The 14773-nt window shown below is 41.7% G+C and overlaps 1 protein-coding gene across 1 annotated transcript; it reads left to right on the top strand.

Annotated features, from left to right (window-relative positions):
• Positions 1–674: 674 nt before the first annotated feature.
• Positions 675–14178, top strand: FAS (Fas cell surface death receptor). Its single transcript, XM_033065463.1, has 9 exons — positions 675–799; positions 7637–7784; positions 8314–8448; positions 10336–10444; positions 10959–11023; positions 11381–11461; positions 11590–11654; positions 12160–12184; positions 12992–14178. The coding sequence occupies exons 1-9, from the start codon at positions 743–745 to the stop codon at positions 13381–13383; spliced, it is 1077 nt and encodes a 358-aa protein (XP_032921354.1). The 5' UTR covers positions 675–742; the 3' UTR covers positions 13384–14178.
• The last annotated feature ends 595 nt before the right edge of the window (positions 14179–14773 follow it).

The raw sequence follows: 14773 nt of genomic DNA, 5'->3' as shown, positions 1-14773 counted from the left end.
AGTCATAAACCACTGAAAAATGGTGTTTAAAACGAAAATGCCAGCTCGATTGCAGCCATGGTCCTCCCAAGGCGATGGAATCATGTCAAAACCTGAAAAATCAAAACACGTATCGGTAACTAATGCCATCATGTCATCTCTAACTCTACAAAGCAGGCCAGACTAGCAGCACTACAAACACTGAAAGCTTGCAGGAAAAACTCAAGAAGTGACTCGAAATAGCTAGAAAATAGAAGTCACAGGCTTGAGCAACCCTTTCAACAGGACAGCAAAGGGCAGTACTGCCTGCTGCAGTGAGTTTAGCCTGTTCTGAATGCCAGCTCCATTCTACCCACACAGGAGTGCCTGCCCCAAGCCTACCCTTGGCAGTACCACAAGAGCAGAGTTTCTGCACTCAGTGGGGAGGCAATAGCTCCTTCCAGCACGCGAAGCACAGGAATCGGATGCCTCATTCCCAGCACCAAGGCTGCTGGCTTGGCGGCCCCGGGGCCGTGCCTGGCATGAACGAGCTGCCGAGTGCGTGTTCCCGACCAGGCACCGCGGTCCCGGGACACCCGAGCGGGATGTCCGCCCCTGGCTCGCTGCCACCGCGGGGCGCGGAGCCCGGCGCTGTCCCGGACCGGCGCTCCCCGGGCACACGGCGGCCCCGCCCAGCCCGGGGCGGGCCGGGACGGGCGAGCACGGGCCAGGGCAGCGCGGGTTGTGCCTCCGGAAGGTGCGGGCAGCGCTGGGCAGCGGAGGCATGCGGAAGGTGCGGGACAGCGGCGGCGCGGCCCGGGGCCTCCTCGCCCTGCTCCTCGTAAGTGTCCGTCCGGGCGGGGCAGCGGGCGGGCGGCGGGGCCGGCCCCGGGCGGCGGCGGGACACAGTGCGGCACCGCCGGGCGTGCCAAATGCTGCCGGCATTTCAGTCCGTTCCTTAGGCCACGTTTTGAGTGGAAATAACTCACGTTTAGGCACTTCTGAAGGGTGCTAAGTCCATGTTGTGTAAGAGCGGACGGAAGAGAAGGGGGGTGGATGCAGGTCGGATCGTGAGCTGTAGGTGGGGGGAGCCAGGGATAGCTGGCACTGGCCCCGGTCCGCAGCCACCCATAGCGACCGGACGGACGGGCGAGGCAGCTGGGACCGTCCCCGCTCTGCCGGGACCCTGCGGGACCTGCCCGGGCTAAAACCGGGCTCGGTGGGAGCCGACCTGCGCCTCACCTCAGCGGATCCAGCTGCGAGCTGGGAAAGCAACACAACAGCAAATACCCGCGGGGAAGGAGTTTGAGCCTCTTACAGTGACCCGGGAGAAGCTCGAGGAATAGTCCAAGCCTGGCGCCAGTGTGCAGCATTTACTGGAAGCAATAGGGCAGGGCCTTCCCTTCCCTGAACCATGCCCTGTGCGCACAAGTGAGTGCGTGTGGCTGCTGAGAGCTTCGCTCTCCTGTCTCACCCATCAGTAAAGTTTCCTGCACAAATATCCATAATGAACGGCTGCCATCGGGAAAAGTAAAGAAGTGTGTCAGTGGCCAGCACAGGGATCTGCGTTGGTACAGCACAGGGATCTGCATTGGTACAGGTCAGGGATCTGCACTGGTACAGAACAGGAATCTGCACTTGTACAGCGCAGGGATCTGCACTGGTACAGAACAGGGATCTGCACTGGTACAGCACAGGGATCTGCAATGGTACAGCACAGGGATCTGCAATGGTACAGAACAGGGATCTGCACTGGTACAGAACAGGAATCTGCACTGGTACAGGTCAGGGATCTGCACTGGTACAGAACAGGAATCTGCACTGGTACAGGGCAGGGATCTGCACTGGTACAGAACAGGGATCTGCACTGGTACAGCACAGGGATCTGCAATGGTACAGCACAGGGATCTGCAATGGTACAGAACAGGGATCTGCACTGGTACAGAACAGGAATCTGCACTGGTACAGGGCAGGGATCTGCACTGGTACAGCACAGGGATCTGCACTGGTACAGGGCAGGGATCTGCAATGGTACAGCACAGGGATCTGCACTGGTACAGCACAGGGATCTGCACTGGTACAGAGCAGGGATCTGCACTGGTACAGCACAGGGATCTGCACTGGTACAGCACAGGGATCTGCACTGGTACAGAACAGGGATCTGCACTGGTACAGAACAGGGATCTGCAATGGTACAGGTGCTTTGCCCAAGAGCTGTAGTGGCAGGAAGCTGCAGGCAGATCTAGGGAGGTGTGGATGCCCTGGCTCAGTGTGCCCCCCTTGCCAGGGCTGGGGAGGGGATGGGGCAGTGGCCGTGAGCCCTGGCACAGCACAGCCCTGGGTGCAGTGCACATTGCTTCCCCAGTCCCCAATCTCCTGTGTCAGAGACAGCTCGCTGGAGCTCACCTTCGAAGTCTCTTCACCATGGGGTTTTATTGCTAACAAACACAGTTTGTCAGGTTAAAATCAAGTCTTAATGTATAAACCATCCAAATTGTGATTAACTGATAAACTGCATAACCAGTAGTAAATTATTTAAAGTATTTCAGAGAGTTCTATCCATGCCCCTGCACAAATCATTAAAGCATAATTAAATACAAAGAAAGATTTTCATCTGCTGATTGAAGTGTGTGTTACCTGTTCCTGTAGAGGATCAGCCAGCTAGTGACGTAGCACAATATGTTGGAACTATTCAGAATACATATTAAGATTAAAAACACTTTCTTTTGTAACAGTGCTTCAGAGAATATATAATTTCTGTTCTTAGTTTCCAATTGTTTCCAAATTTCAGTGTACCTTAGAAAGACTGTAGCATTCCTACATAACTTCTATTTTTAAAAAGTTATTTGTTTTAATTAGCATGTTGTTTCACTACTTATAAAATAGCAAACCTGGTCAGAGTTTGGCATATTATTTTGTTAAACCAGAACATGAAAACAGTTTGTTGAATGAGACCTCAGTTTTGTGAGGAACTCCACACTGGACTTAAGTGAAAGAAGATTTAGGCATAGTCAGGCCAAAATAGCAATGGTCTATGAAGTTAGAAAACATCTGTGTTCTCCGTGTAGAAAAAGCTACAAAACTACATACCACTGAGAGACACACTTGTCTTAGTTTAGAGACAAATTTTAGGAGAAAATGCTCTGGAATTAATATTTGCTTTAAAGAGAAGAGCTCCAATATCCCTTTTTTTTTAATGTGAGAAAATAATGCTAGAGGGTGAAAGTGAAAAAAAAAAAAAAACAAAACCCTGTTTATTAACAAAGCAAGGTACACACAAGGCACCAGAAAGAAAAAAATTGAATTTTATACCCCACGCCCCCCACCCAGCGAAGATGCTCCCTGAGCACAGCAGCTCAGGCAAAAAGTGGATTGGAACCTGTTGAGCTTCTGGCATTGGTCTGCTCCTCACAGCAGGTGAAACTGGTGGTTTTAGTGTCCTTTCTTTTGCTGGCCCGGGTCTTTCCCACCGCCCCCGTAGGCTCGCTGGACTGCAAGCCGAAACAGTCAAGTGGAAAAATAAAAAACCAAAAACACCAAAAAGAAACAACTGAAGGATCTCTACTGAAGTCCAGGGGAAAAGGTGGGGAAAGACAAAAGAAAGCTTCTTGCCTGAGCAAGCAGGAATACAAATTGAACAAAGGCAGTGAGCTGACAATCCGAGTCACAGCCCGAAGCACACCAGAGAGATGCGCTGGGGTTCCCGGGCTCCTGGTTCATCCTGAACCTCTCTGGGCACACAGCAGGCCATTGGGGAATCGAGTACCAGCAGAAAATCACCTCAAGACAGCACTCTAAAGGAGTAGGCCACAGAGTGAGCTGTCAGGTAAATATTTTGTAATTATGGTATGACTACAGAGCAGGCAGTTTTCTGTAAGTTCAGAGGATGTACCTTTGAAAACAAGGCTCCTACATTGCTGCACTGGCCTTTCCTGCTCAGATCATGTAAAACTAATACACACATTTATGTGTACATGAATAAACAGCCATAAAATGTTGGGGTGACCCAAGACTCAAGTGAGAAGTATAAGGGGCCCAGTTCTGGAAACATGTCTGAGCATGTTTCCTCAGTAACCACTTTTATCTTTGCAGTAACTCGCTGAGCAAAGAGAAAGTCATAAGAAAACCATTTTGTGTTACAAAAAGGAAAAGGGGGAGAGTTGCAAGATTTCTATTGATCAAGCTCTAATTCAGGCTTAGCCTCAAAAAAGTGAGGTCAGAGCTGTTAATATCACTCCCAACTCTCTAAATAGCTGTAGTATTTACTAGGTGCTCAATAATACCATACTTCTAAAAAGCAAAACACCAAAAAATAACCAATCATACAGCTTCCAGCCCCAATATGTTGTTGCAATTTGCATTTGAGTCAACTGAGATTTGAAAAGATAATGGATTGAATTTGAACGGTGAGTGTTTAAGGTGCTGGACAGTCTGAGGCTATTCGCTCTCACAGGCACTAAACACACACATTTCCTTCAGAATTTAAGAAGCTCAGGGTGCTCTTAGTTGTGGGGAAATCCCAACTCCTATTGTTGGGCTTTAAAAGATGGAACTGGATTATTTTTGCTCTTTTTCAAAAAGATTTTAGAATGTGAAATACTATTTTGAGAGGTTATTTTAGTGCTAGATATGAGATTCAGTCTTGATGGGAGGAAAAAAAGGAATTGGAGGAAAAATGGTACTGGAGGTTTTGGAAGCAGAAATTTCTTGTCATAGTGAAAGAATTGGATTAGAGAATCCTTTAAAGATATTTCTTTGAGTGAAATTACTCTTTGAAAAGGCCATCCTGACAGAGTTAATACAAGGGAGATTAATTAGAGAGAAAAGCATATTAAAATGGAGCTAGTTCTAGCAACTCAACTTCCACAAGGAAAAAAAAAAACAGCAAGAAAAATCCCCCCTCCTCCTTTTTTAACACTTAGAAAGCCCCTGATGAGCTCACACACCTTGGTCCATGTAACAAATGTGGAGTGGAAAAAAAAGGCCACGTGCTGTGGCCATCAGTCTTCTCATTTATGAGCATTTATAGATTAGAAATGGGAGAAGTGGCTTACTAAAAATAAAATGTATTATAAAGATAACAGAGATTTATCTTTATCTTTTATCTATCTGTATTATAAAGATAACAGAGATTTTTTTTTTCTCTCAGGGTTAACATTGTAAAGTTTTAAAAAGTCCTGTATGCAAATTACATGTTCACACACTTCCAAAGCTGAAATTACATACCCATAAGCTGTGTCTTGCAGAAGCTTTTCTGTTGAAATAGATTGACATGTTGTGAAGAATACTTTGATAGAGGAAGAACTAGAGGCCTGAGAATCCCAAAACAACACGAGTATTCAAAGAAATTAAAGTTCTTGTCACTGTGCCCTGGAAATGCAGATGAGAACAGGTTTCATAAAAGTGTCTTTAGTAAATACCTGTTGGTGAAAGCATTTTGGAGGAAACTGTTGGAATGAAGGAGAGGGAGCAGGTAGAAAACCCTTTTCACTGTCTGGGCAATGCAAATGCAGAGAAACCAGAAACTTTGGGTTCATTTGATCATTTTTATGGGTTCTGCTACATGCAGATGTTCCCAACTGATTGATCTTATTCCCATTATCTGCCTTAGTGCAATCTAAGTCTTCAGTTTAGATACAAAAGCTATTTTTATTTAGGTTAAGAGAGAGCCTCTGTGAGTCATTCTGGGCTGAAAACATACAACCACTGCTTGAGTGCATGTGTCACAAAAAAGCACCTATCATCCCTGCCTGTATAAAAGCCCCTAAACTGCTTCCTTTTCAATAGTAGTGATTACTGCTCAGTGACAACAGAAAAAGCAACTAAGGTGTGCACAGGAAGCTAAAAGACTCTTGACTCTTTTCTGGCTTTTTTTTCCCTGTAAGACACAGCAAAATTTGTAAATAGCAAATGGATTGCTTTCAAGAGCATGCAAATCCTGGAGGAAAAAAAATTTGAAAAAATTAGGATGTTGCTTTGAAAAAAAGTCTTCAGTTTTATCATTATTCCTTCTACAGGGAGACATTGTAAGACGTCCCTGCAAGCAGAACCAATGTGTTTGGTGCTGCTTAAGTGTCAAATTCTGAGAAGTGACCCCCACTTCTTGTAAGTGTACCAGGAAGTTCATCTCTGTGAGCAGGAGCAGAAGGCACCCATCTAAAAATGTTGTGTTTCTGTAGCCCCTCATACCAGCATAGCTCATTTGTATAAAAGCATAAACAAGAGTCAGAGAGCTTTGTCCATGTAAAGGAATGTCTATCTCTGCACACACTATGTTTATGGGCATTTAGTAAAATCAGCTAAGCTTCACTGCTATTAGTCATTTAGAAATATGTTTCCTTCTTTGATTATATCCTATTTTCTACATGATTCTCTGGACATTTTCTTCACACTGCTTTAGGAAAAACCAAACCAGACTGGTCGTATATCCTTGACTATATTTAAGTAATTACTTTTTAATTGGACTTTCTAATCCAGTGTTTAGTGAGACAGTTCTTCTAGGCAGAAAGAAAACAAATTACACTAATTTGACACTTCCATTTGAAAGCTTCCGTGGAGACTTCAATTTTTTAACATCATTACACTGGGATTCAGAGGAGAGCACCCTGAAAGCTTAGGCAGCAAAGGAAGAGCAGCAAACTGGGGGAGTGATGGGCTGAGCATCCGTACCCAGAGTTCCTCCAGTGCTAATTATGCTCTTTCAGCAGCTGGAGCTTCACCTCCAGGTGCAAAGAAAGGCCTTCTTATTTTCAGTCCAGTAACATTATATACATTTTAAATAGAGAGATGCTAAGAAATAAAATTCTTTCCACTTTCTTACTTGTGAATAAGCTAGAGGATCAAAAGAAGTGGCTACCTGTAGAAGGCAATTGGTTACATCAGTTAGTTAGCTACAGATAACATTTCCTTCCCTTGAGAGCCCAGTTTGATAACCAAAAGGATTTTTCAGTAATTTAACATAAAGAGTTTTCTACATCTAACTGGAATTAGGGTCAGCATCCATAGCTCCATTATATAGACATCTCATAATGCAGAGTAAATATAGAATTCCCCAGAAAATGTTGCTGAGAAGAAGGCAAACTATACCAGATTTATCCTTATCATTCTTCTTCCTTCTTTGAAAATAATAAAACACCATGGTTTGGCCTTCTGGGCCACAGTGCTTTATTATCATCATTAAAAGAGGCAGGTCAGGGACCACTAGTAAAACTCTACTGCCTAATGACAGAAATAAAAACAAACAAACAAACAAACAAAAAACCCCAAGAACTATGCAATTTAACTTTACAGTGCAAAAAAAAATCAAAGAAATGGATCTATTTTAAATTAATTTGAAAGGAGAGTGCCTGTAGTGGTAGAGTTCATGACTTCAACATTTATTTAGTATAAGTTAATAATAAATATTAAATAATTATTAATAAATCGTTAACATGACTAATAATGATTAAATATTATTAATGTTTAATTAATATAATGTAATCTTTATTTAAATTAATATATATTAATATTTAATATGGCCCTCATCGTCCATTAAATCTAAAGTAATGAACAGTTTCAATAAGGGAGTAAATATCAGTATGTTTAGTTATAGAGTAACACTATTAATGTGATTCTGGTAGTATAAAACACACCTAGAGTCCTAAACAGTTTTTTTGTCTAATTTTCTGTTCTCTTCTAGGTGGCTGTCTCAATTATTGAAACACAGTGCAAAAATCATACTGAACCTCTAGTAACACACCACAGGAGGATCATTTCCAGGAGGGACGCTCCGTGCAATGGGAGTGATTACCTGTTAGGTACTCAGTGTTGCAAGAAGTGTAAAAGTGGTGAGTATGACTGTGGGGAGAAGTCGCTAACAGGGGACACCACAGCATGCACAACTGCTCTGTGCTGGGGTACTGAAGTGGCATGAGGTGGTTTCCTGGATGCAGTGCTTCATTCCAGCTCTATCTTTTTTTGTTACAAGACATAAGCCACTTCAAAGATATTTCCTGAGCTCAGTGCACCAATAATTTCTCACTTAGAGAGTTCTCTCGTAACATGCCAAGAGCTAACATACATATATTTGAAAGAGGTTGAAAAAGTGAAAACACATGCTTTTGCCTACAAGATTCCATACATTCATGGGTTTTCCAATTTTTCATGTAGTTTTGTTTGGTGTGTTCTCCTTCAGTATTAAATTGGAGGATAATCAAATGTTGTGTATACTACATTCCTGAAGTGCATCTACACATGCACAAAGAATATACATTCCATATTTGGAATCAAAAAGTACTAGGGATTAAAAATGAAATTCTGATGTTAGTCATAGAGCTGGTGGCTTCTCTCTAAATTTTTGGTTTTCTGTCTCTACAGGTTCTGTTAAAAATGTCTCCTGCCCAACAGATATTAACAAACACTGTGTTCCATGTGAGAAAGGAAAGGAATACATAGATCACGACAATGACTTGGACGAGTGTTTGAGATGCAAATTCTGTGACAGCAAATTTGGTATGTCTATAGAAATAGCAACGAGAGCAATGACTCTTCTTTCATACAGGATTCCACTGAAAATCTCCACAATACCTTAATCGTGGATCAGCATGTAGATTCAAAACTTTTAGTGGTAGAACATGAATGAAATTGTGAGAAAGTAATAAGTTCATCCTCCAGTTCGTTTTCATCGAGCACAAAGTAGGAAGCAAAATAGTTGGGCCATTATTTCTCCTTATATCTGCCTTTGCTTAGCCAAAGTCCTTGCAAATCAGACACTGTACAAACTGGTTTGAGTCAAAGAAAGCAAATTCTCCCTCGTCTTCTTACCCCTATTTAAAACAGGGGTATCAGTGGTGATGGTTTCTTTTGTAATCTTTCACATAATTAATAATATTATTTAACATTGATGTCTTTTGGAACACTGAAGATGCTGTGTGGGATAGATGTGTAAGACTGTAAGGCAAGCCCTGCTGGGGCAGACCAGTGGCCCCCCTACCCCTGCATTCTGCATTCAGCAGTGGAGGCAAGAGGTGCTCTTTAGAGATAACACAGACAAACCTATCTGCTTTCTGTGGTCTGTCAGCATCCACAGCTGAGGGAAAGGACATTAGAAGATCTGTCCCTACCTAGTCATTTCTATTTATGAGCCCTTTTTGTTCATGAACCTGCTGGGTGACAGCAGAAATTCACTACCTGTTGCATAAATACACATCACAGATATATATATTTTTTTAATCCATTAAACTTATCTCCTTCCACCAGGTGTTCTGTAGATCTGCTCTACTTGAATTTAGAGAATTATAGTTCTTCATTCCTCATACCCAAAAGCAAGTTTAGTGAATGGAGAGACAGTTCTCAACTCAAATATGGTTGTACTCTGATCATCTGTTGAAGTATCAATCTCTAGTGCTCTCCCCTTCCTTTAAGACCTCAATATGGTTAGAAAACTCTCCTCTCATTTGCTACTATAATAAGCATTTTTGCATGGGTGCTGAAATTGGTAAGAACAAAACAATTCAGTATTTTATATGGTGTCACAATTATTTAAACAGAAGGGAGGAAAAGGGTAATGGGATGGCTAGTCACAATATTCTGTGGACAGTAATGTAGTTGAAAAAAAGTCAGTAGACTGACAACGGGCAAGAGGAAAATTACCACTGAAGTTACATGTGAACCATTCTTATGATCATTCATGTTCATTATTTCTGTGACTTACTTCAGCACTGATTTCACAGTAGAGCTTCTTCCAAGTTTGAAACATAAAGTAGTTTCAAATTACAGCAGAGCACCAAATGTAGGAACTCAAAAATTTGTTCTATTTTTAATATGCCTATGAAAATAGGTAGATATGTAGCTACCTTTCATAGCAGGTAGATACAGTAATTTTTAATGCAGAAGTATTTTTTTTTATAGACAGAGGTAGCATCATCATAATAAACTGATAGGAGAAAATTAATAATTTGTTTTAATTCTTAAGAAGAATGCTTAACATGGGTATGTTAGCCAAAGAAAAGAGACCTCATCATTGCAGGTCTTCAAGAAAAGGAAAAACTTGTTGTCTGTCAGGGAGTGCAAAGAACACATTTCCATTATCAAGTGGGGAGATTGGCTATGTGATCTTCCTTCTGGCTTTACACTTCTGAATGGGAAAAAGAGTTGGGATTTGGCTGTGCTGAATGAGTGCTCTTCTGCCGAGAGCTGTGTTGTGTGATGAGTTTTCTGACTCCTCCAGCAGAGGTCTCTCTGACTACTCCGTATTCCCAGCGCTCCTTCGAAGAGCTCTGCCTGGGTATTACAAAGTTAAGCCAGCAGAGGTGGAGCTAGCAGCAAGTCTGAGGACAAGACTTTGTGGGCAGAAACCTGCTTTTTCAAAGTAATATACTTAATGAAATCTATTTTTAGGTTGGGAGGTTGCACAGAACTGTACCCCAGAAAACAACACACGATGTACCTGTGCAAAGAACTATTACTGCAGTTCTGTAACATGTGACCATTGCCATCAATGTACCATGTAAGTTTATGCCTTCATCACTACATATGACATTGTTAATATGTAATCACATTTTTTCCAGCTGGTTTCAAGACAGAGACTAAGGTAATCTATAACCTCAGAGAAAGCAGACTAATTTTTCCTTTGCACCTCAGCTGACTGAGTTCAATCAACTCAATTTGCAGCCATGAAGGTTTTCCAAAGGCACGCAGAAAAACTTACATATCCACTGAGTCTGTATATGCTTTTCAAGAGGTGTAATAAAATAATAAAAAGTGTGTCTGAGCTTTCCTGTTGCCTTTGTGTGATCTAGTGTCACATTGAAAAATAATTTCATATGTTTTCCCACTGCCACAAATTTCCATGCCAATTTCTTACCTATTAAATTCCAAACCTCACAATCAGGGGTTTGGGATATGAAACCAAAATATGAAATATTTTGCTGATAAAACATCTTAGAAAATTTTGATTTACTCTCTTAACAGCTTAAGAGAGAAAAAAATCCCCTAATAATTTGTGTTCATATTTTCTGCAGATGTGAAAGCGGTGTGATTGAAAAACAATGTACTCCATCTTCAGACACTGTATGTGGAACAAAAGGTACCATTTTAAAATGTACCAAGGTCTATCATGTGCTGTGTTTTGAGAGGCAATTGCAATTGTCTGCGATACACACTGGCCCTAGTGATTCCTGACAGCTCAGGGCATTAGTCCTACTGGGCCCTGTACTGACCTGCAGAGCATGATTTTCTCTCTATCACTGTGCAGGTGTGGGAGCTGTTGCTCCTTTTTAGGGGCAACTCACAACAGATACATCTTTAACATATCTGGTTTTTGTCATTCGGAAAAAAATAGGATGGCTTTTAAAATCTGACACAGTCTTGTGTAAAATTTGGTGTGCTGCTGTATTGCATTTTGTGAATTAACTTTCATGCAAATTTTCCAATGTTCCAACAGAAACAACAACTCTGGTGGTGGTAACTGTGGTAGTTCTGGTACCACTGCTAGCAATAGCAATTACTGGAGTAATATGCTGGCGTAAGTGATTCCTACTTATTGTACCCTGAATGAGATATTCAAATGCTTATTCAAATACAATTTTATATTCTTGAAGTCCAAAGGAGATATCCTGCCCTGGATTTTAAAAATGCTTTTTTTCGTTTCAGGCAAGAGAAGACGGAAAGATCTTACAATCAATGGGCACCCAAGTGTTTACAAACCAGAGCCTTTTGTAAGTATTGTTGTTTTGATCATAAAAAACTCCGCTTTATGCAAAGAACTTCTTTCTATTTCAATTGCACTGGGTGTCCTCAGACATTTGTGTGCCTCTCTTCTATGACATGAATGAACTAAATCTCACCACCAGGACTCTTTAGGAAGAAGTAAGAGAAGTCTTGTATTACTTCTTCAGGATTGTTGGAATGCTTCCTAAGTCACATCCTAAGATGTGTCACATCCTAAGAGCACGATCAAAACTTCATAAATCACCAGGCCTCCACTACTCCAGGATATTCCTGTCCCCATGCATAATTTTAGGCAATAGCAATTGTGAATTGTTTCCACAAACTTACCCAGGTCAAAAAGGGTCAGTCTGTCTGATCTGACTCTCTTACTCATAAAACAGGAACCATGGATTAAACTGAAAGAAAATTAGAGAAATATAATGAAATTTATTTATCCTCTTATTTACCTGCTTGTTTCTACTTATTTCTCTCTTGATTTTTTCTTTTTTTCAGGAGCATGTACCTCTCATAGACATAGGTAAGAGACAAGTAATTTCTCAAAATTCAGTGGAAAGAAAAAACAGAGATACAGATACATAAGCCCTAAACAAAAAACCAAAAACAAAAACAAGAGTATTTTTGTGTAGACTTTGCCACTGTCCAGACCTGTCATTCCAGCACAAAAGTGAACTCTTACTAAAGCAGCAGTTCATATAATGCTCATCAAAGCACTTAGTGGCATCATGGAAGTCTTGCCTCAGGAGGGATTTCTGTTGTATGGGGAGCAGTTACTCAGCAGATACCGTGAATTTCGGTTCTGCATGTGGTACAGACACTAGGAAACAGCAAACTGTGTTTCTATAACTGTGGATAATTATGGTGAGGGAGTAGTCCCACAGTGGGATGGAAGAGTCACAAACCCACATTTTGTTCAGGGGAAAATCCTCAGGAGTGATACACAATAGGAGAAAAATACAAGCTCCTATATCACAACAGGAGACCTGTCCTGTTTCAGGACCTCTCCCAACGCTACTTTGAGAAAAACGTGAGAGGTGACCACACTCCAATGACAGAGAGAAGGTTACAGAGGGAACTGGTACTCTGTTTTAGGTGGTAGGAAGCAATATTGATGCAAGCCTAAATCTTGGAAATGCATTGCATTTGGCAGGAACATGTGAAAACAGATCTGCCATGTATTGTAAAACGTCACAGATAAACCATACCAAGTCACAAATACCTGAAACTTAATCTGGTTTGGATAGGAGAAGTATCAAATCTGAGTGCAGGTGATAAAACCCAGTAATATACAAGTGCCAGGTGCATTCATTTCCTTTCATGCCCCTAGATACTGACCTGAGCAGCCACATTCCTGCTATTGTGGCAGAGATGACACTTGCAGAAGTCAAGAAATTTGTTCGTCACCACCGTCTATCTGAGCCTGTCATAGACCAAAACATTCAGGATTGTCCTGGAGATTCATCTGAACAGAAGATTAGGCTGCTTCGAGTCTGGTATATGAGTCATGGGATGAAGGGAGCCTATGGAACCCTAATAAGCAGCCTGAGAGAGTTAAAAATGTGTGCTGTAGCTGATAAAATTGAGGAAAAACTGAAGGCAGCTATTTCCAGCTCTCAGGACACTGGACAAAGCAAAACTTGCACTCAAGAGGGCAGAAACTCTTACAATGATAGTGCTGAGCTAAGTAAAGCCTATAGTGGTAGTTTGGAAGAGACCTAGAGCAGAGTAATTTGAACATTATTTCTGAATGAATATTTTTCTAATATAAATAACAAAACTTCCAAATGGCATTTTCATTGGCAGTTCTGATTGTACTCAAGTAAGTTATTATATGCAAAAGTAATACTTGAAAATTTTGGAGCAATATCCTTCCCTTTAAAAGTTTTAGCCTTTTTTGGTTGTTAGGGACTGGAAGAAGTTTTATGACTTGTTTACTAAAAGGTGCAATATAAGACTCCAGCTTGTAATGAATAGGATCCATTACAAGACGAAAAAAGTTATCATTATTTGAAGAGAAGGCATGGTTTAAATGCATAGTCCTGCATTATTTAATCAATGTAATGTTTTGCTTACATTAAAAATGCAGGATGTTCCCCTTTTTTTGAAGGGAAAACTCTGGTGTTATGAATCTCAAATGTGTACCTTGAAGAGTACTTGAAAAAAAAAGTTACCTGCCTTACACCTGATGAGTTTGAAATACAGGTGTTACTGTGTAGGTTTTACTCTGCTGCAAATACAATTCCTGCCTTTCATAGAAGCACTTCTGTGTGTATATGTGTGCAAGTTTTCTATAGAAAAAGCTCCCAGTGCAAGGTAAAAATCATTATCTCTGTTGTTCTCAGCAATGTTTGTAAGCCTCTTCTAATGTTAGAAGCCTTCAAACAAATAGGAGCTGAAGAGTTAGCAGCACCACAGGACCATCATTTCTGGAAGGCATCCTTCAGAGTGTATGATACTTTTCTAATGCAGAAACTGATACAATGAAACTTTATTTTCATTAAAAAATGCATAATACATGACTTCTGTCTTTCTTGTCGTGCAGTATATAGATGTCATGTTTAGGTTTGCTTTTACTCAGGTTAGCAAATCAGAATGAAGGAGACCATTCTCAAGAAAAAAACCTTACCTTTCCTCCATCACAAAGTGCAGAAGACTCAGTTCCTAAATTCAAAGGACCAGTACAGTGCTGGCAGCTTTGCTGTGAGGCCTTTCCCTCCCACACACCCATTTGTGCACATCTGACAAAGTCTTTCAACAGAAGGGGACACTTTGCTGGAAAGGTTTGATTTTTCCAGGTTACACAGTAAGAAAGATTACTTTCTTTGGCTCTGTCATCAGCTCCCTAGAGAAAATCTCCAGCCAGTATCAGGACTCTGCCAAAACTGGAAGAGACCTACCTGGGCTGGCTCTTGCCTGCCCACCAGTGGGTGGGTGTGTGGGGTAGGCTCCCATGGCTGCCACCTGACCACAGGACCTGGAAAGGGCAAGGTAGGACTGGCCACAGGGTGCCAGAGGCTGGCAATCAACCCCTGCCATTGCTGGGTGCCCACAGCCACGTGGAGTTCCTCCAAAATGCCACATGGCTGGGAGTGAGTGACCTGGGAAGGCA

Source organism: Catharus ustulatus, chromosome 8, assembly GCF_009819885.2.
Source record: "Catharus ustulatus isolate bCatUst1 chromosome 8, bCatUst1.pri.v2, whole genome shotgun sequence".
NCBI lineage: Eukaryota > Metazoa > Chordata > Aves > Passeriformes > Turdidae > Catharus > Catharus ustulatus.
The sequence above is the reverse complement of the archived record's forward strand: the minus strand, read 5'-3'. Positions and strand labels throughout refer to the sequence as shown.

What these genes read in the sequence shown, in the direction of transcription:
- FAS (XM_033065463.1), top strand. Translation starts at nt 743, where the DNA reads ATGCGGAAGGTGCGGGACAGCGGCGGCGCGGCCCGGGGCCTCCTCGCC. An exon ending in TTGCAAGAAGTGTAAAAGTG is followed by an intron (nt 7,785 to 8,313) that starts GTGAGTATGACT and finishes CTGTCTCTACAG; the next exon opens with GTTCTGTTAAAAATGTCTCC. An exon ending in TGTACCTCTCATAGACATAG is followed by an intron (nt 12,185 to 12,991) that starts GTAAGAGACAAG and finishes TCATGCCCCTAG; the next exon opens with ATACTGACCTGAGCAGCCAC.